This window comes from Chenopodium album, chromosome 26, assembly GCF_948465745.1.
Source record: "Chenopodium album chromosome 26, dcCheAlbu1.1, whole genome shotgun sequence".
Classification (NCBI taxonomy): Eukaryota; Viridiplantae; Streptophyta; class Magnoliopsida; order Caryophyllales; family Amaranthaceae; genus Chenopodium; species Chenopodium album.
Genome location: NC_137859.1, coordinates 9,668,589 through 9,695,454, shown reverse-complemented (window position 1 = coordinate 9,695,454; position 26,866 = coordinate 9,668,589). Strand labels below are relative to the sequence as shown.

Sequence of the window (26,866 nt, the reverse complement as noted above, 5' to 3'; positions counted from 1 at the left end):
AAAAAAGAAGTATAACACTTAAAAAAACACGGCCGAAAATGGAAAATGTAACACTTACAAAAACACGGAGGGAGTAAACTACTTGATTCTAAATGAAGTTTCACCTTAATCTTCTTTTTCTATTTCATTTACAAAATTAAAACACGCAAACCCCAGTAATAAGACATTTATAGACGAAAGGAGCATATATCATTCATAATTGGTCATTTAAGACATAAATTTTAATAGATTTTTTTTTAATTTTTTTTTATGTTTTATATTTATAGTAGAAACTCCTTTTAAGTTTTAACCCAAAAACACAAATACGTTGCATATGCATGAATTCGGTCATAAATCGTTGATCCACTTTGGTGTTTTTATTTAGTGTATGGTAGAGAGTAATTCACTCTAAATATATGTTTAAAATAAATTAGAGTTCTATTGCATAAATTTTCCCTAGAATAACTTAGGGTCTGTTCTCTTCAGCTTATTTTCAGTTCAATTTAGTTCAGTTCAGCTCCAATAATGGTGTGTTCTATTCACCTGATTTGAACTTATTAAAACTTATTTTAGTTGTAATTTGTAGTTGAGTTGCCCTTATCAGAACTTATCAAACCCGATCTGAACTTATATGAACTTATTACACCTAAAATAAGTGAAAATAAGGTGAACAGAACATACCCTAAGTTCAATTCAGTTCAATTCTTATCTTTATTTCCTTCTCTCGTAAAATATTCAGTTCAGTTTAGCTCAAATAAGTTCAGTTCAGTCAATCAGAACAAGCCCTAATAATTTTTGGCATCGGTTAAGCAGTGTCAATACTCTTCTCAAGGGGTTTTTTTTTGTTAAATATAATTGGCACCGGTTAACCGATGCCATTACATGTATATTTTTTCTGCAATAATAATAATAACAACAACAACAACAACAACAACAACAACAACAACAACAACAACAACAACAACAACAACAACAATAATAATAATAATAATAAAACATGTACATCGGATATTAATTCTGTCATTATAATTGATATTGACAATAATAATTATATAATTATTATTAAGGAATAATAATTATATAATTATTATTAAGGAATAATAGTTATAATTATTTGTAATTATAATTATTTATAATTATAATAAGAATAATTTCTAAATTGAAAAAAAGAACAACAATACATAGATTTTAATAATCCCAAATGCAATACAATAAATAAAAAGTGTCATATACATATATACAACAATACTAATTAATTAATAATGTAATTAAAAGTTAACAAAATTTAAATTCAAATATAAGTGACAATTACAAATTAAAGGTAATGGAAGACGCCAACATGTCTCGAATTTCATTAAGTTCCTAACTTGTCAACGGACCTTTTTTTTTGTACCTTGCAAAACTTAGAATACATAAAAATTATGTTAGAATTAATTACTTAGGTTACCAAACTTGATTTATTATACGTGGCTCACTTATATAAAATGTATGTTTCTATTACTTGTAAGTATAAACAAGCAAGTAATAGTCAAAGTCACGCATTTACAAGTTCATTTAGGTAAAAATGACCTAAAATAAGGTATGCATGACTTATACTTTACCCAATTTCTACATTTTTTATCAAATGCATCAGTTCATTCTCATAACATGTCAATAATACTTACTTTTAGGTGGCTAAGACTTGAAATCACATAAAGTAGTATTGTACTCAGTTTTAGGACGCATTTTCATCCAAAATGGACCAAATAAGGCCTATATGACTTCTACTTTGCTCATTTTCTACATTTCTTTTCAAATGAACTAGTTCTTTATCATGAAATGTCAAGAGGTGGCTAAGGCTTGAAATCACATAAAAAGAGCATTTACCAAGTATTAATCATATTGTTATTACATTCATATCCTTACTAAAGTCACGTCATTAACCTGTATACAATAAGATGTGATTTGCAGAGAAATCAAAAAGTTCAACAGGTTTTTTTTTATCATTTTTTACTACATAACATACATATAGTTTTATGTAATTTGTTAATTAATAAATACTTTAATATAATTTGTTTCATGTAACAAATTGTATATTATCTACTAGATTTATATCAAATAAATATATACATATCTTTATGGGATTTTATTTCACGCTATTGTGGGTCGTGTTTTGAATTGATATTAGTTAATTTTCACGAAAATCCAGATAATACATTACATGGTGACATTTAATTTTTTATAAATATTGGATTATTTTATTTATAGAGACGTGATAAGAGGTTTGATGTTTTTGTTTTTTCAAATCAAACCTGTGGTAATATTGAAATATGAAATAGGAGGTTTGTTTTTGTTAAATACTGAAAAGTATGAGGTTTTTTTTTTTTTATAAAATTAAACATTAGATGAAGCATTTTCTTTTTAAACAGTATATGAGGTCTTTTTCTTTTATGCAAAATTGACATTTGGTTTGATAGGGGTTGTTAAATATCGCCCTCAAATATCTAACTAACTCCCGCAAAATAAAATAAAATTACGTATTTATTCTTATAAGAATGATTATAAAAATAATTAATTTTACCTCAATTTCGCACTTTTATTGTACACAAAATTTTTTACCGTCTTCTCTAGTAGTCAACGGCCACCAACGCTCATCGAACAACCACCCCAACCACCGTGAGTTTCTAAATCAAACAAATTTTTTAAATTTTGCAAAATCAATTTCGTTAGATCTTATGGACAACGACGAATTACAAGAAACACAACCTTAGACGATCGTAGAAGGCTCATTGAACCGTATGGAATCGGTACTTCGCGATAAATTTTTTAAAAAAATTCGAAACCCAGAAAACGCCTAGTTTTTTAGAATAACCTAAGCTGAAACGCCTAGTTTTTTTAGAATACCCTAGGCTAAAACGCCTAGTTTTTTCGAAACATCCTAGGCTATTCGAAAAAACTAGGCGTTTTAGCCCAGGGTATTCTTAAAAAACTAGGCGTTTCACCTCAAACGCCCAGATTTTTCATACAACCATACGGTTGTTCACGGGAACTAGGCATTTGAGCCTAGGACGTGCGAAAAATCTAGGTGTTTGCTGCGAATTCAGAAAAAAAAAAACATTTTCTCCGTCGGCGACTGACTTCCCTCTGTCCTTACTTGTCATTACCGCGGCTGTGTAGATCGTGAAACCGGAGGTAAGGAGTTGGTGGTTAAAAGAGGAGGAGGAGGAGGAGGTGGTGGTGGTGGTGGGTAGTGTGAAGTACAAATTCTCAAATGAACCTGGTTCACACTAATTTATTGTGGACCACTAACATTAGAGACAATATAATTGTTATATTAATTAAAAAAAATCACTATATTAAAAAGTTATTATATTGAAATAAAATTTAGTGAATAATAAAGATCACTATGTTAAAATTAGGTCACTATTCAATATAATATTTTACTTTAAGTTCATAAAATCATTAAGGATCACACAAGTTTTAAAAAGGGTTACTATGTTAAAAATAAGGTTACTATAATATAATTAGGGGTTACTATGTTGAATGTAATGTTAGTTACGTGTGTATAAACCTTAGGTCCACAATAATATTAGGAAAACTTTTGTATACACCCGGTTTTCAGTAATTTACTGTACATCGGGTACACTTTTGTCAGATTTAGTGTTACTTTTGTCAAATTTATCAATGAAGCATAAATAACTCTTATATATGTTTGGGTAACTTTTGTGCATTTTAGTGTAACTTTTGCACATTTTATTGTCACTTTATAATGGATGTTCAGTAATTTACTGAACATCCGTTTTATTTAAAAGTTTGTGATAATATTATTGTGGACCAGGCAAGATTCTCTGGTACTGGGATGACTTGTGTACATTAATTTATTAAATATTCACTCTATCGACTTGTTGAAAAACAAATGTAACTGATCACCCAATTTAACTTTTAATAATGTAAAAGAAATGGGATGAAGTAATCTTAAGAGGAAATAAGAAAGTTTTCAAGGAAAATAGTGTGTTTACCAATAAATAATAAAATTAGATTTAAAATATAAATAAATTCAAATGAGTAGAATTTCACTAAACATTTTAAATTGAGAAAGTTTGCATGCATGCAATGTTGTTTATACATACTCCTTTTGTACCGTTTCATTAGTTTTTTCCATTTATTATTCATATGGTTAAAGTTTCCACTGTTAGATCTTGTTAATAATTAGATTAATATGTTGATCATACTTAATAACTATGCAAAAATACTTTATACCTATGCAAAAATATAATATATTATTTGAGGACTTGTTAGATTCGTTTCAATATAAACAGTACATTACTTTCAACTGATCGAGCAGTTAATATCCATTGTAACACTGATTATCTAATCCCTCAGATCCGCGCATCTGCCACACAAATAGCACCATGTTCACCGCTGATTGCAAAAGCAAAACAGCTTATAACACCACCTGCTTGGGAGAGGACAACACTGATGCATTCACTGGTACTTGTATACAAGAATTCACGACCGCGATTGTTAAGGGTATTTGTAGGAGTCCTACAGTCCTTGAAATCTTACAAGGACATCCTAGAGATCAAAAAATATGTGCACCAGATACGAACGTTAAGAGTGCTCTTCCTACTAAAAGATGTGTTTGCTCTTCCATCTGCTCAGCCTCTGCTTAAAAGGATAACAAATCTTTGTTTGATTAAAGACCACTCAATCATAATCATCGTCCTTAAATAGTTTATGTCTTTTCATTTCAAGAATAAGACTTTGATTTTATTGTTGTTGTTGTTGCAATAGTATTGAGGTTTTCGTTGTCATTTTGGTGAAACTAGTATGAAATCTTCCACTTTATGCAATGTAATGTATGTTATGCATATGAAGTTTTGACTTTAAATGCATGATCAAATGTAATTTTAATTCAAAATCGTTATCATATGTTGTATCCCCATTGCATTAATTTTCTTACACCAAATACTTTATAGTTTATCCGTTCTTTAACCATTGCATGAATGTTGTTTATCCTCTTTTATCTGGTTCATGTAACCACCTACTTCCTGAAAATAATTTCTAACCTAGGCCACAACCCACCCTAAAAGTCCTAACCATTCTAGACCCACTTTCAGAAAACAGGCTCAAGTTGGGCTAGTGTTGAAAGCATCAACCCAGCCCAATCCAATTAACTATGCATGTTGCTCATATCCATCAACCCATTTCACTGGGTCAATACCCTCAAGTCCTCAACCTTTACCCACAAATTTTTTATTTTGGATATTGTCAAGCAAGTCGCGTGCACACATACATTAAGAAAAATCTATTAATTTAACAAGATCTCACTCGATAATAATTGTATTATACTTATGTAACTTTTAATCAAATTAAACGAGCAGATTAGACTATACTAGAAAAAATCATATGATACTAGGCCCAACGCTAGAAAATTCAGACCAGAATAAGTGCACCTAAAAAAAAAAAAAAAAGTGTAACAAATACACTGATCTGAAATTTGTAACAGGGCTTCAATTCAAACATACAATAATGGTTCATTCATTCAATTCTTCATGTTCTTTTAAAAATATACAAAAATGATAACTTTTTACAATGATAAACTATGCATTAGAAGCAAAGCCAACAAAATACATATATACACCTATATTATATTGTATTTGCTTCATATTACATAAATAATTTAATGATGCCATAATCTATATACTTCTGCAACAATCAAACTCTTGATAATTAAAACTCTCTTTTTTTTTTAGCATTCATTTTTTTCTCACCTCTAAGCTTCTATCAATGCATGGTGCCAACCCCACTAACAAGCAACCCTTTTTACTCTCATCATCACAACCATTGTCAATTCTTCACTCCACTACAACTACCACCACCATATCTTTCAATTTCTTCACACATTTATCTCATTAATTTATTCCTCAAACTAATGTTCATCATTTTTGAATGAATTCTGTTAAACTCTGTAGTCTCAGTCTCTAAGAACGCGGCCACTTGGATGATCATGGGGCTGCGGTTGGAGTTATGGGTTGTTTTGTTCATCTTCAATGGCATACTGGATGTCATTTTCTGTGATCAACAAGGTAATTCCTCTCCTCCTTAATTCCTTATGACTGTTATATAATATATGTTCGCCTTATTTTCACTTATTTTAGGAAAATAAGTTCAGATAAGGGTTAACAAGATTAAAATAAGATAAGTTCATAAAAGTTTAGTTCGGGAAAACATGGGTTACCGGTTACCCAAGTTTAATTCACAATCAAAATAAGTTCTGATAAGTTCAAGTGAATAAAATGTACTCGTGGACATTAAAATGACAGTCATAGCCAAAGTAGTTTAACCTGTCTTCTGATGTATTGGTTTCAGGTTTTCTGAGCTTATCATGTGGAGGAAATACAACTTATGTTGATTCACTAAACATAACATGGATCTCTGATGATGAATACATCAATGTGGGTCGAACACTTACTACAAATTATGTTGACAATACATCTTCAATGAATACTTCAGTCCGGTATTTCCCTGATGCAAGAGCGCGAAATTGTTATAAGCTTCCTGTGCAAAACATATCATCTTCAGTTCTTGTTAGAGCTAAATTTGTGTATCAGAACTATGACAAGCTTAAGAGAGCTCCAGGCCTCCAGCATTCACTCTCTCCCTAGGTAGAGCTATGACTGCTGCAATAAACCTCTCGAAGGCTGATCCATGGACCGAAGAATTTGTATGGCCGGTTTCTAAGGATTATGTACCATTTTGTTTGTATCACATACCAAATGGTGGAAACCCTGTGATATCTTCACTTGAACTTCGGCCACTTCCTCAAGTAGCTTACAATAGCGGTTTGGTTGGTCCTCGGAAGAACTTTCTGAGGAAGAGTTATCGGATAAACTGTGGTTATACCAATGGGTCTATTAGGTAAACACTTTTCTTTCTTATGCATTTCTTTGAAGGCTTGTACCCTGTAACTCTTATTTATCGATTTCTAACATTAACAGGTACCCCTTGGATCGATATGATCGTGTATGGGATCCTGATGTAGACTTCTCCCCCTCTCATCTATCAGTTCCTCTGTATACCAGAGTTGGCCTCAATGCCCCATCAATGAGTGAGGTACCGCCTTTGGCTGTTTTGCAAACCGCCAGACTGCTGGAGAGAAGAAACTTCTTGACTTATGATCTGCCACTCGATGAGCTTGGAAACTACTATATAGTACTCTACTTTGCAGGGATTGTACCAGTTTTCTCCAGGTTTAACATACTGGCTAATGGAGAAATTATTCAGTCGAATTACACTGTGAATAGCAGAAAGTCCAGTGTTCACTACTTCACTATGAAACAAGTTAGAGGACTGAACATTACCTTCCAAAATATCAGCTTTTACCCTCTTGTTAACGCTATTGAGGTGTTTGAGATTGTCGATATACCTCCAGAAACTTCTTCAACCACAGGTAATGCTGCTATTCATTTACTTCATTTAGGATGATTTTTAAAAATTCTGAATTTTTTTGTTTGTTTGGATGATTTTGCAGTTTCAGCTCTTGAGGTTATTCAGCAATATACAGGTCTAGATTTGGGATGGGAGGAAGATCCGTGCTTTCCAAAACCATGGAATCATATAACTTGTGACGGGAATCTTGTCACATCTATGTATGTGAAGCCACAGATTGAAGCTAAAAATGTAAGCCCTCTGTCTTAACTCTGGCTAACAGTCGGTGTTTTGTGCAGAGAACTTTCTGGTATAAATTTGAGGTCTATCAGCCCTGCCTTTGGTGACCTACTTGATCTTAGAGCACTGTAAGATCTTAAAAACCAAGATACAAACATACAGCATTTTAGCTTTATTTCTGGTGTTAAAATTTGTTTGCTATATAACCCAGGGACTTACATAATACATCACTAGCAGGAAAGATACAGAACTTGGAGGGTCTGCTACACATTGAGCAACTGTAAGCTCGCGTGATTTGGATTGAACTTCTTAGTTTCTGGTATGGAATATAGATATCTTATTGCAATAAGTTCTACCTGCAGGAATCTGAGTTTCAACGATCTCACTTCCTTTGGGACAGACCTGGAAAACCTGGTGAATCTTCAACTTCTGTGAGTCATATGTTAGTCCTAAACTATAGAAACTTACCGCCTCAGTAACTGTACTCATCTAAAATTTGTTAATTGGTTTCTTTCTGAAGGGACTTGAAAAACAACAGCTTACAGGGAACAGTTCCTGACAAGCTAGGAGCTTTAAAGAAACTCCGTCTACTGTAAGAAATTATATCTAGCATATATTGTTGTGATTCGTATTACTCCCCCTAGGATTCCATCTTTGTGTGTATAATCTCTAAACAAAATGAGGCCATCTTTCAGAGACCTGGAAAACAATAAATTAAGAGGGCCTCTTCCGCACTCTTTGAAGAAAGAGAATTTGATTCTCAGGTAGGATTTGATGATGCCTTAGTTCTCTAGTTCATCGGCTGGTTAAAAACACACCATTAACCTTAATTGTGGCTCAGGATATCAGGAAATTTGTGCCTGTCTTTCTCTACATCAGGATGTAACAGTTCAGGAGAAGCTCCAATCGAGGCACCTCAATTTACTGTAATTCCTGAAAGGAAGCACAGGGCGCATGCACATATAGCCATCATACTTGGTGCAGTTATCGGAAGCATATGTTTGGTTATTTTAATTGGTTTGTCTGTGTTCTTATATGTGAGAAAGAAAACACCAATGTTAAATAACATATCAAGTAAGCACAATTTGATTCTGAGCTCCTATTACAGTACTTCAGTTCTAATGCTATTATGAATGCCATGTCTTCACCCTAACATGGGTATTCTACTGTAATGCTCAGAGGAAGAAGCTGAAATCAGAAATTGGAATGCAGCTAGAGTCTTTTCTTACAAAGAAATTAAAAAAGCAACAAATAACTTTAAGGATGTAATTGGGCAAGGGAGTTTTGGATCTGTTTACCTTGGGAAGCTCCCTGATGGAAAGATGGTAGCTGTGAAAGTTCGATCTGATAAGACTCAACTTGGGGCTGATTCCTTTGTTAACGAGGTTCAATATCTAACGGGAACAGTCTGAATTCTTTAGTTCATACTTGCTGCATATACAATATTCTAACTACTAACAGTAGAGTTGCTTATAAATGAGGTTTGGATCTGTTTTTAGGTTCATCTACTATCACAAATTAGACATCAGAACTTGGTATCTTTGGAAGGGTTCTGTCATGAATCAAAGCAGCAGATACTGGTTTATGAATATTTGCCTGGTGGATCACTAGCTGACAGCCTATATGGTATGGCAGCAACATCAAACAGCTTATTAAGAGTATGCAAAATTTGTTTTTTCATTGGTCTTTGAATAACTAACTCTTTCACTTGGCCATGATCAGGTTCAAACAGTAAGAAATTCACCCTGAACTGGGTTCGGAGACTTAAAATTGGCATTGATGCTGCTAAAGGTATATCATAGTTTCCGGAAAAAATAATAATAATTTGAAAAAATTACACCAGTTCACGGACCACAATATTTGTAGGTTTGCACTATCTGCACAATGGGAGCGAACCTAGAATAATACACAGGGATATCAAGTGCAGTAACATACTTCTCGATGCACAGATGAATGCTAAAGTTGCTGATTTTGGCCTGTCTAAGCAATTAACAGAAGCAGAGGCAACCCATGTAACTACCACTGTAAAGGGAACTACTGGATATCTTGATCCTGAGTGAGTTTTGAACTTGTCCTTTCATAATACTTGTATTAGTTATCGATTGTTATAATGTATTCACTAATTTGATCTTGTTTTGTTCATACAGATACTATTCTACGTTACAGTTAACTGAAAAAAGTGATATCTATAGTTTTGGAGTCGTTCTTTTGGAGCTCATTTGTGGCCGTGAACCATTTACCCGTGGATCTGGAAATCCAGAGTCCTTCAACTTGGTTTTATGGGTACACACTAACTACTGTATCTTATCTAGTTATAAATTTTGTTGCTCCTTATACTAGACATTTATAGGCTTTCTTTGTATCATAGTGAAGTTTCACTTCATATCCTTAATCCTTACTGAGCTAGTTAATAGTCTGTCACTTGCATCAGCACCAGACCCAAAACTTAGCCAAAAAGCAGAACAAAGTTAATGTAAGTATCGAAATCCAAGACAAGTATTTGAGGTGGTTTGAAGAGTTTGAGTAGCAAAGGGAGAAACCTTATGGACCTGGTCAAGGCACTCAATGTTGAATGCTAACCTGATTATCCTCAATTTCTTCTGTTTTAGCTATCAGCACATAAGCAATTAATGTTCTCCTATAATAAAAAAAGTAGGAAAATTCATACAGCAAATGCAACTCCTAGGATTCAGCAGATGTGAACAAATTAAGATTCAACACTTTTCGACCCCTAACCAATAAATACTGAACCTGAGCCCTCTGACTGACCTAATTGACAATGCATCTTATCTCTGACATCTTACTGCCTAATGACTGAATCTAATGCACCTTGAATGGTTATTATGTACAGGCAAAACCATTTTTGCAAGCAGGAATGTTTGAGGTAGTGGATGATAATCTAGTGCGAGACTATGACATGGAGAGTATGAGGAAGGCAGCTACTATCGCTTCAAGGTGTGTTGAAAGAGATGTGTCCATCAGGCCTACTATGGGTGAGGTACTACAGGAACTTAAAGAAGCCTACAGCCTTCAGCTTGCATATCTTGCTTCAAATGGACAAGCTAATTAAGAGCTTGACAGTTAATGATGCAACAGAATACTTTCATGCATATTAATACATCAGTTTTGAACTTATGTTTGAGAGCTAAATTTAATAATTTATGGCAATGGTTTGAACAGATGCATAATTATGTCCGGCTTAAGGATATTGTAAGATAGCACATATTGTAAAAGAGCTTAAGAAGTACTTCGTATACCTTATTAGGATACAAGAGGAGATATGTTACGTATAGTGAAAAATAAAATACCCGATTTTGATTGTTTTTCCGACAAACTGTCAAGAATGAAGATACTTGGTTTCAGTATGAACATTGATGACACTAGCTACTTCGCTCTATCCTTCTATACCCAACAGCCAACTTATGCTATTTAACACCATTTTTGAAGATGTTGAGCTATGCTCAACGCTCAAGTGAGTGTGCTTTTATTTTTTAAATCTCGAGGAAGGAGAAATTGTTTTCATTTTATTAATCAACTCAAGTTCATTTCATAACCAATTGTTATTCATTGAAAAGGCATGATATACCCACTCTTCTTATACATAAAATGTAAAGTATAGAAAGTTTACAGATCTCATGATCTCCGAATTTAATAATCTCAGACTTCTATCTAGCCACCCATACATGGATTTACAGTAAAGAATTTTCACTATATCACTTGAATATAATTGCATTCAAACTTTCTGTGTTAGTTAGGCTAGCTATATATATACCACCATTTACAGCAGACAATATATATACGAGGGATAGAATAAAATAATTAAGAGATTAATTTTAAACAAATGATTGGAATTACCATCAAGTATCTGCTCTCCAAACTACCTTACATGTATGTAAGATGCATCACTCTGCTATTCTGTAGTCCGGATATGCCAGGGAAGATTGTATGGGCTCGGCGTTTTCAAGCCCACGAAAAGTAGTTGATACTTCAATTCTAAAAAGGCCTATGAAGAAGAGTATCTCTGCCGCAAATAGAAAAACAATGCCGTTGTAGCAGCAACAGCGTATGGAAATATTGTCCAGATACCCTGCATTGTTCGAAAGAAAAGAAAATATAAGTATAAATTATAGAGGAAGAGGAAAAAGATTAAAGATTGATTTGTCTAAGAAAATTTAGAGGTTTTGGGGCATAACTTACCACAACAGAAGCAACAGTAGCTAAGGCAAAAAGAGGACGTTCTCTTAATAAGAACCCGATAGCCAACTGCAGCACAGAAATAGATCAGAATATTAGCTTCTCAGTTCAGTAAGGAAGCCATTTTATTCACTATTGGCCTATTATGCAGGAAAATTAGTTATGCCAAGAAAATTCTCACTTCTAAGTATGTGTTTTACTTTGAAATTATCCATTACCAGTTAGTTTACCATTAAAATTGCCTCTAAAATGGTGATGGAAATTTTGAAGCAAAAAAAAGAATATATAGGGGGATATTGGGTATAGACTACAGAGCAGCAGTACTTCAGGTATTGGCATGGAATTTTCCTTACATAATATATCATTAGCATTATCACCATATATCGCTCCCTACCAAATAGGTTGTAAATGTTCCCGATTTTGCAAGACAAATAAAGTCACTTGGTGTGAACTGTTTCTAAAGCTCAATCAGCAAGGGATAGTCATAGTCATTGCATAACGGCAAATAATTTCCATGGAAAGTCTGTATATGTTTCATGCACAGACATTCATGGTTTAGTAGGCAGCAAATAACAAGTGAAGAGGAACATTCGACAGCTGTGCTAACCTGAACAGGTAGAGTGATCAAACCACCACAGCAAACACCAACAAAGAAACACTCAGGAGAAATACCCTGCATTACATGTTAACCAAAATCAGAAGCATGGTTAAGCCCAGCAAGTTGCTGAAAATATTAGGTTATTATTGTGGGACGAACAGCAGCAGCAGTAACAAATCTAACAATGACATAACATAACTCCATAAACTACTGAAAGCAGTGGCCAAAAGGCCCCCAAAGGGAGATGATGTACAGGTAACTAGTAGAAACTAGAAACTGCAATAAAGCCTTGGGTTATGGTAACATAGTTCTGTTCTTTTATTTTGTGTGTCTGGGTTGGGATTATTGGGGATGGGGGCATGTCACTGTTCGGTGAAATAGTGTTGAATTCGACATACTTCAATCAATTGCTGAAAGAAAGAAAAGGACTCCTTGCTATAACCTAATTTCAGTTTTTGCATCTATTTTAATCAATTGCACATCTAATAAAGAAAATTCATCCTTGTGGAAGATTGCAAGCAATAGTGAAGTATTAAAATTAAACTTCAAGAGGATGTGACAGTTAGCAGTAACGCTTGGGTCACCAAAAAAATAAATACAAAGGGTTTCTGAAGGAGTAATGAACTCTAACCATGGCTCCTGCAAGGAATGCTGTTGGATTTCTGACTCCAAGAGAGAATCGTTCAACTGTATTAGGGAAAATGTAATACATAAATAGTCAGTTAATCATTCCAAATGCTAGACAAGCTGCATATATGACATTAAGGGAAACAGGACTAGGTAATAATTATAATAGATAAATGAGAAAGATTGCATTCCAGAAAACTAAATTAATTCTTATAAAAAAAATTTAAAAAATAAATAAAAAATCTTGAACAACAACAAAAGCTTTTGTGAGGGTTATTAGAACAGCAACCAAAGAAAAGCGGTGTGCATCAAAGTAGAGGTATTAAGGGTGTTATCATTTTTTATTTTGTTTTTTTATGTTCTACTTCCCATTCATATATATATAACCATACTATAGCTACAAGGACTCATCAAATCTTAAAGGTAGGCTAGAATGTTAGATGACACAACCTTGCCTACAAAATTGCAAAGAGGCTCTTTTACCCAAACCACTAGCATTCATAGAGCATTACAGGAATTCTAGCACCCAAATAAAGCAAGCTGTATAATGATCTAATATAATAACAATATAAGCTCAAAATTATAAAACATAGGATAAGCTAGTCAATGCCTAAAAAAACTTGTAGAAAGACAATCTCTCTGCGTTATCCCACGGTACAAAGATCATATAACAGGGCATTCAAAGGCCCCAAAGGAAATAAGATACTAGGCTTATCAAAAGTCCTAAGCAAGAGGAGCAAGAACACTTTTTTATGAAACAGAAAACTCAAACTACCCTCATCTATGCCAGTACATCAAGCAAGATCAAACCTGTGACTAAATCTCCTTGTTGGCATTTATACATGATAATGGGCTACTCTAAAATAGAGGACATGATAATAAAACCACAAAATAAGTAGAAGAAAATGACAAGCAAGTTCAGAATATTTACCGAAGCCACTAAGATTTCCATATCTTTGAACAGCTTGTGTAATGTTCATCGCCTTCTCTTTGCTAACTCCTAACTGCATTTATCGAAAGAATATTAAAATACAGGAAAATAAACGCAAGGAAAAAGATGAGGAGACCTAGGAAAGTTTAGGCTTTAGGGCTCAATCCAGTTGCATAGGTTTTGGAATAATGGATGAAGAGCAAACCTTTGAACACAAATCATCAGAAGCTCCAGATTGCTTAAATAGCTTCCCAACGTAAAATGGTATCATATCACTGATGCAAACTCCCCTAAAGAAAAGAAGGTTTCGTGAGTTTAACTAAGAGCGGAAAAAGTCATGGAAGGAGAATTTATTTTTTCCCTGGGAAATCTGTTAATACATAAACAGCATTAAATAATAATAATAATAATAATAATAATAATAATAATAATAATAATAATAAATAAATAAATAAATAAATAACTTAATAGCCACTAACCAGTATACCCATAAAACTGTAGAGATTATATATGGCGCATTACTGGAGAATGATGCAGCAAAGGATTGCCATGTACCATCCAAACATAATTTTCGTGCCAATGTTATGCCTACCTATATCTCACACATTCAGTCAACCAATGCAAACATGAAAATAGCTTTGAGACACAAAACAAACATTGGAGTTTGTGAAACAGAAGTACCAGCAGAAAGGACAGACCCATATATTTAAAGCCTCTTCACTGATGAAAAGTCCACATCCAGCAGCCATGAGCAACAAGAAGTAGATCCACCTGTTGTTGTAATTCTATAGATTTTAGTTTTTACATATCATCTACATTGCAGAAAGCAATAGGTGCAAATTGAAAAACATGATGTAATGTCAAAAGAGGAAAAGTAAAATAGCATTGAAATAAAGTGTTTAAGCAACATGATGCAATGACATGCTTGTATAATTTTACTCTTGGTTCAATATAAGCTCTATCCTTAAATGGTGAGTACTTTCACAAACCAAACAAATTATAGAGTGAATGAGTTATGCCATCAAAAAAATTACATTACACCATCTTCTCTCTTTTGAACAAACAGACAAATCAAAGGCTCCACTTAACAGTTAATGTAAGGTTCAATGATTGATATGACACATACCCTGGAGCATACTGTGGAAGTAAAACTCTGTAACCAAATGCTTTAAAAGAGAAGCCAACAGATGATGCGGCCAAGCTTGAAGACGATGAAATATCAGACAGACGTTGGATTTCAATTCCAAGGGAAGTTCCCAAATTTTGCTGCTTGAAACCAATAGACAAGAAGGCGACAGTTGCAACCACTCCAAGACCAATTGCCAATCTTGCCAAAAATGAACTGCCTTTCCCACTATCTTGCTGACCTTTGAACAACTCCTCATTCAACTTTACACCTTCATTCAAGGATTTGCCAGTGTTTGCGGCATCATCAACCCCTGCATCTTCTGGCTGAAAACTTCTGACACTGTTGGTGTCAAGCAACACAAGTTACGCAGCATAATGTATGAATATGATACTTTGAGAAAGTATTCCTTTTTTTTTAACACAGAGAAAGTATTCCACCGATAAGACAAAACACTGAACACATATATCATATGTCATGCAAAATATGAGGAAACTGAATGATACTCCACAAGTACTCATAACTCTTATCCTTCCACAAATCACTTAGAGGACCTCACACCAGGGCATACTTCAACCAACAATACAGATGACAAGTTCCAATGCCAAGTCATTCATATTTATGCAATGTGCAAATTGTATTTAAGGCAATTAGATTATTAATTAGTATGACTTAATATTACCATATCAAAAGTACTTTTAAGTTAATGCCCAAAGTGAGCCATTCTATTCAATGACGATTGGTTAAGGATAGAATTGAGGCGTTCGGTTCACAACAATAAGCAAGTGGGCTTTGGCTCGATACATGATCATGTATGGAACCTTGTGCCTTGGGCACATATCCACATCATTGTGCAAAATTAAGCTCACATTCATAATTAGCAATATGTGAAGATGTATCAGCAACAAAAGACCATTTGTGTGGATACCAATTAGCTTATCTAATTAAAGACTTAGGGGTAGTAGTGTAGTACCCATTAACCAAGACTCGAAATCAAATCCCGTCTATATTAATGCCCTTCGTGGCACCCTATACACCACAAAACAAAAGACCATTGATACCAAGCTATCAAAAACACTCACCAATATCAACTGCCAATCAATAACATAATTTTACAAATCTAAGGCTACCAATTTCCTCAAAATTAACCATTCCTACAATTTGAGCTCAATAAACTATCAAAATCAATATCTATGATATATGCAATTACCCAACAAAGATTTTAACACAAAAGGCAACAAATAGAGAAAAGAAGGAAGAAATATACCGAAAACATGAATATTTGGAGAAATGGGTAGCATAAAGAAGCACCCTTTTGCGAGGAAAAGCACCATGAACGCCATTGAAGCAGCTTGAAAGCTTCAGAAAACGTGGTTTACAGACATGGGAGATTGCTAAAGGAGGGCTAAGAGAAGGGTAGTGAGAGAAAAGCGTCGCCATTGACGACATTCTTTCTCCTAAATGTGCTTCTCAGTTAATCAGTTGTCAGTCAGAAGAATTCAGCAACACTCAAAATCATTCAATAATGGGGTGTAAAAGACAAGAATTGGATCACCACGTTAATTGACGACAAGTATTTCTTTGGGAAGTTTGTAACTTTTGTGGGGGGAGTGAGTGTGAAGTCTTGGGGAATCAGCAGAAGGCCAGAAGTATATGCCTAGGAGGCTAGGAAGTGTGTTTGTGTGAATCACTTGTATACCATAGGAAAGGATTGGGCCATACGAGTAATTTCACGGCGTAATTAACTAGATGATTCTTGAGTTATGCTCGGTTTTTAAAATATACTTGTAAAAGTTTTTAGAGAAATGTAACTCAATATAGGTAATAGACTTGTTACGACATACGATATTATTTTGCATCATCACGTTCAAGTTTCAATTTTAAATATGGTATTTAGTTAGTTTTTGTTTTTTTGTGTGTGTGTGTGTTTTTAGAGAGCCGTAAGGGCGAGTGATGAGAAAAATTTTTTTTTTTAATCAGGAGGGGAGCTCTAACCACTTGAGCTATTCCTCACTCTCGTATTAGTTAAATTATTAGGAAAATATATCGTTTGTGATACATTAATCATATTAATTTTAGCCCCTCGTTTGCACAAAAAAAAATATTAATTTTGAAAAGAATTGTTATATACAAGTACTAGTATTATTTTTAAGGAGATTTTTTTGAAGGAATTATTTTTAAGGATATTACTGCACGTCTGCACCTATAAACCCATTACATTTCAATGTAGTATGTTTCATACCTTGTTTTACGATGTTGTGTTGTTTTTATCCTAGCTCAATTGCTCCTTATGCTTGCCACCATCATTCCTATATACGAGTATAAAGTCGATTATACGAGTCAACTTTCACTTGTTTATTCTTTACAGATTTTAATTTTAGAATTCATGAAATAATAATAATAATCATTCTTGCCTAGTTCATATGCATGAATTAGCCTGTCTATACAGCATTCAACATGCCAAAGCCAAACTTTTTTACATTTATTAAGGGGGGCGCCAAACTTTTTTACATTATTTAAGGGGGGCGCTTTACTCAACATGCTGCACCCCTACACGGCTACACCCGAAGTTACGGGTCTCGATGGGTTTATTTTATTATGTTTTTATGTCTTTCCGTTGAGGTTCACTACGACTCATTTGACGTTTCATCAACCACAGTAATACTCGTATTACTTTCATCCAGATTTAATTGTCACAATACTAGCTAAATACACTATCGTGTTGGAGGGAGAATATCCGAATAAGATGAGTAACTAGACATGCACTGAAAGAAGGGGAAGTAACAAGACCATGCAAAACCAGATGTCAGCCATGCAGGTTACTTCAGAAGCAAAACCTAATTTTGCAAGTCCTGCAGCAGCATACACTTCTTCACCAAAGTCAGCACAGAGAATTCACATTCGTGTACAGGACAACTATACTTAATACACCAAGTGCAAGCACAGCATTACCAACAAGCTAGAAGTACCAAATGTCATATTTTTGGGAAGATAGCATCTACATAAGCATGGTGCATTGGATCACCCAGCCAGAGTTTTGACAGTTGATGGTATGAAGCTGTGCGGCGATGAACTTCCTCCACAAACCAGATGGTTGCTTCTGCTTTAAGAGGATGAATAACAGTGTCCAATGGCTGGTAATCATCACCAATTTCAAATCTTGCTTGATCCCACTGTTTTAAGAGAGTGTTTGTGAGGTAGTGCAGTGGCTGCCCATATAGCTCCTTGATTGATTTGGCTAATCCCATCCAAGAATTACACAGTATGACTGATCCACGTTGGCATGGAATGGGGACCTTTTTCATGTACTCCTGGTATAATTTTGCCCTTCTCACCATGGCACCTGCACAATGTGAAGCACAATATAGATATCAGCAGCTGCAATCATAAATATACAACAGATCATACCACAGACAATAATATTAAATGTTAAATGTGTGTAGAGAAATATCTAAAAGGCCGTGCCGGGAGAGATAAGAATTAAAGACTTCAGACATTTTCAATAAATAAGTTTTATTAATCTCTCAAAAACTCAGAATATACATCTAGTGATAACAATCACCTCTTGAATAACAATCACCTCTCTTTCTTCAGTTCCCTCTCATTTGAAATCAGAAACTCTTGCCTCAAAAAAGACCTCCACTTTGCACCAAGTATGTTCTATGACAGAACAGTTATTCAATGGCTTTCTCTTCCTCTTAAAATGTTCATCGGGCCAATACATAGCCTAAATTCTTTAAAAATCTTGAAATCAACTTCAGATCTTTGGGAAGTAAGAAATAATGTTCCTAATCTAATTTTTACCACTTTCCGTCTTAGTGCAATTGACAACAGTTTTGGGCTCCGCCCTCCCAACCTCATTTACTTCATGACCTCACCATCCCATGCTAAAAATATTCAATGGCTTCAGTTATAAGATCAAAGTTCAAGTAAAACCCTTATGAAATGAAGAGAAATAGTTAACTTTGACAAGAAAGAGGTGAGACTAAGTTGATGATGATAAAAAGAACTCAATTGTTCAAGAAAAGAGTTAGGTTATCAGAAACATATACTAGAATTAGGCAAGATTTATTAGAAGCGTGGTAGTGACTGGCAGATTTCAGTGACCTTTGGTGCTTTTGCTGATAGCATGCAGCATTTAGTGGAGGGCCAGTAGATAGCCATTAATTTTTTAGAAAAATTGCAAGGGACTAAGGGCAAAATAATAATTGGCATATAAAATTATGTATTGTTATGACTTTACTTTACAGTTAACTTATATACCACTACTACTATATTAACTAAATCATCAACCAGGGATCATTTGCCAAAAAGACATAATACAAGAATAAAGGCCATCAAGGCCCACCATCAAGCAGAATTCAAACCTTAGGGAGGAACCAAGAATTGTTCATCCACCAAAATATAAAAGGTTACAAGGAATCATGTACCTTCAGAATCTTTTTCTTCGCCAGGTTGACAACTAAGAGCATCGATGTCAGGCTTTTGGTCAGAGGCACCATCATCTGCCTCCATATCTGCTGCTTCATCATCTGATGACACAAGATCTACCTGATCATCCCATGGAATTGGCCTTTTCGCCATTGATAGATATCCAAATTGGAACACGGGTATTGCTTAGTTCAATCTGGTTCCAACAATAGAGGCAGTCTTCAATCAGACACTAGATATATGATAGAACATTAAAATAATGTTTGCAGAGATTATTTATCACTCATTGACAATGCTAGAATGCGATATAGGAGGTGATTATTAGAGAGTTGATTGGGCAAAATTTTGCTCTTTTCTCCATACCCACCCATCAATTCACTCTTCTGGACAGAATTTGATCCAATTATGCCTGCACATGAATCCAAAATTGTTGCTGCACCTGCACTCGAACTTTTCAAAAGAATTTTATCAATCCTATACTATCCCCAAACCACACTCTCTCAAACTGGCTCAATTTCTTCACATGAATTCAAATGTTGTTGCCGCATCTGCACTTAAATTTTGCTCACTTTCAAGAATATGACATGAAGTACAATATTTCAAATGTCCAACAGCTGTCCCTAATCATCAGTATCATCATTCCCAAACTTGTTTCATCAGTCTTATCACCCACTGAAAGATCAAAAATATATACCATCCCAAACTTGTACTACAACAAGAAGGCAACATATAATATCAGCCATCTTACTGCCAACACAACTAAATCCCTCCCCCAAAAAAACCACTACCATTACACCAAAGCTCTTTCCACCACCAAAAAATTAAAAGAATCAAGATTCCTAATATAACACATGTAGCTAAACTTGTCTGCTCAAATTGTCAATAATAAGAATTTTATTCTCAAGTCATGGTTGACAGATTGGTGGTCAAATTTGACCACCATATTAAAGTAAGGAATGGCAGTTGAACTAGTGCCAGACCAACAGAGAAGGTGCATGCAATTGTTTTGGTGGAATAAGGCCTCTCGGTTTTTTATGGAGAGCAATATCCAATTTAATACGCAAACCACTGAATATCTAAAATAGAATAGGGGAGAAGTAGATCAGAAAACAGACAAAAGATATTAAGGGATGGCAAGGAAAAACCGAGAAAGAACTATCAAGATTCATGAAACAGGCCACTACGCCAGACTTCCTTCTTTTTCTATTTTTGCTATAATACCATGGACATAATTTTTAACAAGTTAATGGCTGGCATTAGTACACTGTCTCTCTAATAAACCAATACTAGACAAGGGTTATTGATAATACAAGAACTCGATGCAACAAATGACAAATTGAGACAATGAGCCATGGTAGCACCAATGAAGAACTAAAAACAAACAGCTTGAGTAGTTCCATGGGAACTCATCAGACTAAAAAGAAACTCAAGAACATTACAGCAAATAAAAACCCTTGTCAGAGAGTAAAACCATTCTACCTTAGACTCTCTCTTCAGCAATGCTTCTTTGGCATTTGAAGAGCTAAAACTAGCAATATCTTACATATAATCACGTCACAAATCACAATACGCAAAAAATGGAGAAGGCAGAAACTTGGAATGAGTTCTGCTACCAAATTCTTCCCTAGTCACAAAACTCAAAATTGCAACCATCATCGGAAACCAAAAGTCCTACTATGTGGGTGATACTTCTGCCTTCAACATTAAACTTTCAATCTGCTGCTTTGCTTTCACCATGCCTTTCTGCTCAAGTTTTTCCATCAACAACTGGTACGTGTTATCCTTAGGAACCATTCCCTTCAAGGTCATTAGTTCAACAAAAGAACAGGCATGCTCCAGTTTCCCACTCTTACATAGCCGATCCACAAGAAGGCAATATGTTGAGAAATCAACACTAATATTTTTCAAAAACATGTAATCTAGCAAGTACTTGAGGACCTTCATTCTCTTTTGCACACAGCACATTTTCAGCAATGGTATAAAAGTCTGAAGATTAGGTCTACAAGACTTCTCCTCCATTTCTTTGAGTAACTCAAAAGCATATTCTTCTTTTGAATGAGCACAGGCAGAAGATATCATGGTATTGTATGTCAAGACATCAGGGGCGACATTTTGTTTTGACATATCATAGAAGAGATCACATGCATCCATAAACCTTCCAGAATTGCTCAGGATAAAAATCAAGGCACTATAGAAGCTTGAGTCAGGGACGCAACCATTTTGCATCATTTTTTGATAAATTTCCAAGGATTCGTTTATCTCTTTAGCTTTCCCTAAAGCAAGCATATAAATAGTATAAGTCACGACATTAGGGGGGCAACCCTTATGCTGCATTTCATTTAAAATTTCATCAACTTTCCGAAAATTTTTCTCTTGGCAATATGACTCAACAAAACAAGTATATGAAGCCACATCAGGGAGACAGCCATGCTTCTCCATCTCCTCCATTATTTTTCGTGCTTCATTATATATCCTAGCCTTGCACCAACCATGGATCAAGATATTGAAAGTGTGACAATTCAGAGCTATTTCATCCTTAAACTCCAAAAATACTTCCTGAGCACGCTCAACATTCTTTTCTTTCACCAAGGTATCCATTATTATGTGCAATGCTGTAGTGTCTTTGATCATGCCATAGTGCTCCAATTTCTTAAATGTCTCAACAGCATCATCATATTTCTTAGCTTTAGAAAGCCTTCTCATAACCTTACTCATTGTGACAATTGAAACTAATCCTCCCAATTTGTGCATCTCGTCGATCAACTCCCACATTAATTCAAATTTCCTTGACATCCCCAATATATCAACCATCATATTGTAGCACTTCTCCGTGGGCATATAACCTGTTTGATCTTTGGCCCATTTAAAAAACCCAAATGCAGGGATCCAGTCATTACGAAATCTCTGTAAAATCTTTTCCACCAAGCTCTCAGATAAATCAATTTGCCCACACTCAGCAAGAGCATAGCCAACAGCATTGGGTGACTCAGACTGTCCCTTTATAACTTCGGCCAACCTATTGACATCACTATCCACAATTTCACCTACCATGTGTTTGACATACTTGCTATGGTCAACATGTAGCGTTTGGGTGTCAGCCCATTCAGCAATTATGGGTAAAACAAAATCATCCGATTCCACAACAGAAGGGTCTTCATGTTCACAAAACTTAATCCAATTAGGTAGCTCAGGTGACTCAACAGCATTAAGGGTATCAGCAGCAGTAGAAGACTCCGGGAAAGTGCAAAAGGAAGCACTAATTGGACGTCTATAGCTGCTAATGTTTTGATAAACACCATACAAATGTACAGCTTCCCGAGGCCAAAAACACACAACACACTTGGCAATTTTGCGACACGAAAGCATTATTCTAAACGGGTTTTTTGCAATGAGCTGTGAAAAACAAGAAAAGAAAGAAAGAAAAGAGAAAGAGGAACCGAGGACCGGTATGCTTCACAGTGCAGCAATAACCCAGAAAACTTTGCGGCCGAAATTCCTAAATAATAGGTCATAATTAGCAAACCCAATTAAATTTCAAGTACCATATTCAAACCCTGAATCATCAATCTAGTAAAACTTCTCATAGCTTTTTTAAGCTTTCTTCAAAATGTATCATTTCTCACCCAACCTTAATACAGCCAAAATCATGCAAATCATAATACAACTAAAAACAACATATAAACACTTATTTTAATTCTCATTTCATATGTAATTTTCAGGGCAGGAGAGAGAGAAGAGGCACACTTTTATAGTTCAATCCAAACATTATAGGGTTCTGCAACACATTAGCAACAGAATTTGATTTAATTACTAAATCAAGCTCAAAAAAATCACATAATTTCAGGGAGAAAAGGCATATTGATTCAATTATCAAATTAGGCTCATAATATTCTTCATTCGCTAGTAATTAGAACCAACATAAGAACCCAAAATTTACTATACCGATAATTAAATTAGATAAACGATTAACCCTTGATTGTGAAATTAACATGATGATTACAAAAAGAAACAACGAATTACCTCAGAAGCTGCGTCAATGGAGGATTGAAATATCAGAAGGCGCCTCTATGAAAACGGTGGAGTGAGCTTCAACGGGAGACGGGGAGAGTGAGAGTGAGAGTGAGAGTGAGAGTGAGAGTGAGAAAGGAGGACAAATAGGGCTACGGTTTTTTTTTTTTTTTTTTTTTTTTCCCTTAAATGCCAACAATCAACTTTTTTTTTTTTTTTTTTTTTTTTTTTTGACAGCTTTTACAAAGGGACTCAAACCCCATAAATGGAAATACCTATAGACAAACAATGAAAACTTGGCATTAGAAAAGTAAAATGAGTTATCAAATTTATAAATTTCAAAATTTAAATTTAATGTTCTCGAAAATCTGCAAATTATAGCCATTTAAAACTTGTATTTTATAATACCTCCGTCTCCGGAAGAACAACCCATTTGACCTAATTTTAGTCCCAAAAAGATTGACCCGTTTGCATTTAAACACCCACCAATTTGCAACAATATTTGTGCAAACTCCCCATATAAAATTTTATTTTTCATGTTATTTTATTACTTTCCCTCTCTATTATTTTACAAACCCCATGTAAATTTATTATTTCAATGTACTTTTACTTCTTTTTATTTAACTTTCTTAATACCCGCGTAATCAACCCAAATGGGTCGTTCTTTTGGGGACGGAGGGAGTAATTGCAGCCCAAAAGTTGTTATAAATTGTAATTTGCAACTCAATTTAATTTTTTCATCGGTTTTCGAGTCGAAAAATGTTTGGTCAAGGTTTTAGTGGTCATTTTAGTCCTTAAGATCCAAATTGAGCTCGAAATTGGCAAAAAAATAACGTAAGTGTCTTGTTTTTACAAGGAAAAAAGTTGCCCACAAATCAATACATTTTTGTTACGTAAAACAAGGCACTTACGTTATTTTTTTTGCCAATTCCAAGCTCAATTCGGACCTTTAAGAATTACAATGGCCCCTAAAACCTTAAACGAACATTTGACGCGCAAACTGATGAAAAAATAGAATTAGGTTGCAATTTACAATTTATAACAACTTTGGGCTGCAATTTGCAAAATACTAACTTTAAATGGCTAAAATTTACAAATTTTCCTAATGTTTTTATACATGTATACTTGTACTCGTTTTTTTTTTTTTTGACAAAATGTATACTTGTATTTAATAATAATTCATTATAACAAATTAATCTCAGTTTTTTTTTTCTTATACATATACAGAGTATATTATTTAAAACTTGTAGCTATTTAAAATATGTACGCAACCTGAAAATGTACTGAATTTTTTAAGCTAATAATGTTTTTTTCCCACTAATGTAGCTATTTAAAATATGTACGCAACGTGAAAATGTACTGAATTTTTTAAGCTAATAATGTTTTTTTCCCACTAATGTAGCTATTTAAAATATGTACGCAACGTGAAAATGTACTGAATTTTTTAAGCTAATAATGTTTTTTTTCCCACTAATATGTCCCTTTTAAGAAATTTCTTATAACAATTCAAAATAAGTAAACTAATAATATTAGGATACTAGATATTGAAACTTGAAAGATGAATTTTTTTATGCTCAATAATGATTGAAAAATATATTTTAAATAGTACGAGTACTTTCATTTATCAAAAAAGAAAAGCATTATTCTTAACATAAATATAATTAATCTACATTTATTTATATTCCATTCCATGTGATTTATTTTACTGCATGAACCTTTAGTTTTAATATACAAACTTCAGTTTCAAGAAAGTGGGTGTTGTAGCCTTGCAAGCATAGCAGACAAATTAAGGGGAAATCGCCTTGAATTATCTCCTTTCCTCTTAGTACAATTAGAGCTATCGGAAGACAAAAGATGGCTAGTAGAGATGATGCTAGGTAAGTTTTGATTTTCATTTAGCTTTCTTTCACGAGTCTCATCAGCAATACGTAGATTTGATCTGCATGCCAAAATTAGCACGTACATATAGTACCTACTACACCCCTAAAGGATAAAAAAATTGGACAGAAGGGAGAGATAACTTCATATGTAGGAAACAACAAACAAAATTAAATAGCATTTAAAACAACTTTGAGATCCTATGCATAATCCACCAGCAGAATACAAGTAGAAGTGTAGAACTAATGTAGTGGATTTTCTGTGTCATCTTCCATATATATTAAAACCATATCCATTATCATATTTTTAACTTTAAACTTCCCCATACTAATTAAGTTGGCCATGTTACTCAAAAGGATGCATGTATTCTTCCCTTATTTTGATCGAGTTATTATTTCAAGTGGTTAAGATTGATATAAAGTATATTTTAAGCACATGTTACAGTAATTACGTAGTAATTATGTTAGTTTCATTTTGATTTCTTTAGCCATGATATGTTGTACTGTCAAGATATTATGGCATAATACTAGCTAGTAAGTATGTTGTGCTCACAACTTTTTTATTACTCCATATTTTTTAACAAGTGTGTACACTCATTGTAGCTTTTATTAGAGATAATTAATTTATATTAATTTATACCTTTGTAGGGTAAAATATACTCCGTATTTGCAATCCTATATCCTTATAGAATAATTTTGCTACAACTTGTGTGATGCACATCTCTCAACACGTCACATTTACCAATATAATAAAATATTTTACTTACAATTTCTTTATCTTAGAAAAGCTAAGGGAGTTCGTTATTGGGTGATTAATTAATAGGCCAACTCTAGTAGTCAATCTGTATTCATCTTATTAGAAGAAAATTCTTGATGAGAGGGAGAGAGCTAGCGAGTTGTATCTCCTACATTGTTTCTTTATATGATCCTCCATAAAAGCTAATATATATGATATACTTTTTTTCCAAGTGAAGTATTCCATGCCGCATGTGAAAATGATTGAACCATGATATATGATGTTCTCTTCTTCCCTTTTATCTTCTCACGCTTGTTTTGGCCAAAATTTGCTCGCTAGATTCGACCAAGTTCAATAGGATAACAGCTAAATCAATAAAGATCCTAATGATAATGTAGGTTCAATTAATGAGGGAGAATAACCTACGAAAAAGGAATAAAGGGGAAAGGGAAGACGAGACACAAGATGATGACGCATAAAATCCCAGGAATAAGGGTAAAACTGCGGGTAGCATTGAATCCACCAATCTACTAGTTTGAGAATGAATTACAGGTACAATACAAGTTGTTTTGTGACTAAAAATGAATATGTAATTTAGTACTAATTGCTAATGACTATGAAATATGATGCCTAGGGCTCGTATCTTGTGTTTTTACAATGGTCTTCCATCCTATTATAATAGGGGAGTCTTTTGAAATCTTGTAACAAC

General features: G+C 34.2%; 3 protein-coding genes and 1 pseudogene across 4 annotated transcripts; 1 reads left to right on the top strand and 3 right to left on the bottom strand.

Moving 5' to 3' along the window:
- The first annotated feature begins 5,750 nt into the window (after positions 1-5,750).
- Positions 5,751-10,934, top strand: LOC145618059 (putative LRR receptor-like serine/threonine-protein kinase At5g48740; annotated as a pseudogene). The gene is made up of 16 exons (XR_014107840.1): positions 5,751-6,047; positions 6,331-6,879; positions 6,960-7,411; positions 7,493-7,610; positions 7,689-7,757; positions 7,841-7,909; positions 7,992-8,060; positions 8,150-8,221; positions 8,325-8,393; positions 8,471-8,703; positions 8,809-9,014; positions 9,129-9,255; positions 9,352-9,420; positions 9,496-9,685; positions 9,777-9,912; positions 10,481-10,934. The product of XR_014107840.1 is annotated as a putative LRR receptor-like serine/threonine-protein kinase At5g48740 (transcript).
- Positions 10,935-11,174: 240 nt separating this feature from the next.
- LOC145617924 (uncharacterized) lies at positions 11,175-16,786 on the bottom strand. Its single transcript, XM_081672693.1, has 10 exons — positions 16,373-16,786; positions 15,106-15,447; positions 14,678-14,750; positions 14,459-14,571; positions 14,185-14,269; positions 13,980-14,052; positions 13,053-13,108; positions 12,431-12,496; positions 11,827-11,892; positions 11,175-11,716 (listed from the first exon to the last, which is right to left on the bottom strand). Exons 1-10 carry the CDS (start codon positions 16,552-16,554, stop codon positions 11,633-11,635), a joined length of 1,140 nt encoding a protein of 379 aa, XP_081528819.1. The 5' UTR covers positions 16,555-16,786; the 3' UTR covers positions 11,175-11,632.
- Positions 16,787-17,841: 1,055 nt separating this feature from the next.
- Positions 17,842-23,702, bottom strand: LOC145618423 (protein RDM1-like). The gene is made up of 3 exons (XM_081673191.1): positions 23,557-23,702; positions 19,536-19,732; positions 17,842-18,448 (listed from the first exon to the last, which is right to left on the bottom strand). Exons 2-3 carry the CDS (start codon positions 19,687-19,689, stop codon positions 18,081-18,083), a joined length of 522 nt encoding a protein of 173 aa, XP_081529317.1. The 5' UTR covers positions 19,690-19,732; positions 23,557-23,702; the 3' UTR covers positions 17,842-18,080.
- LOC145618407 (uncharacterized) lies at positions 20,872-22,967 on the bottom strand. Its single transcript, XM_081673179.1, has one exon. The coding sequence runs from the start codon at positions 22,900-22,902 to the stop codon at positions 21,211-21,213; it is 1,692 nt and encodes a 563-aa protein (XP_081529305.1). The 5' UTR covers positions 22,903-22,967; the 3' UTR covers positions 20,872-21,210.
- Positions 23,703-26,866: the final 3,164 nt, after the last annotated feature.

Excerpts from the sequence above, each read along its gene's own strand:
- LOC145617924 (XM_081672693.1), bottom strand. The coding sequence starts at position 16,554 with ATGTCGTCAATGGCGACGCTTTTCTCTCACTACCCTTCTCTTAGCCCT. Across the intron at positions 14,572-14,677 it reads AAGAGGCTTTAAATATATGG|GTAGGCATAACATTGGCACG; the intron begins GTCTGTCCTTTC and ends TGTGAGATATAG. Across the intron at positions 14,270-14,458 it reads ACAGTTTTATGGGTATACTG|GGGAGTTTGCATCAGTGATA; the intron begins GTTAGTGGCTAT and ends TCTTTTCTTTAG.
- LOC145618423 (XM_081673191.1), bottom strand. The coding sequence starts at position 19,689 with ATGGCGAAAAGGCCAATTCCATGGGATGATCAGGTAGATCTTGTGTCA. Across the intron at positions 18,449-19,535 it reads CGAAGAAAAAGATTCTGAAG|GTGCCATGGTGAGAAGGGCA; the intron begins GTACATGATTCC and ends CACATTGTGCAG.
- LOC145618407 (XM_081673179.1), bottom strand. The coding sequence starts at position 22,902 with ATGCTTTCGTGTCGCAAAATTGCCAAGTGTGTTGTGTGTTTTTGGCCT.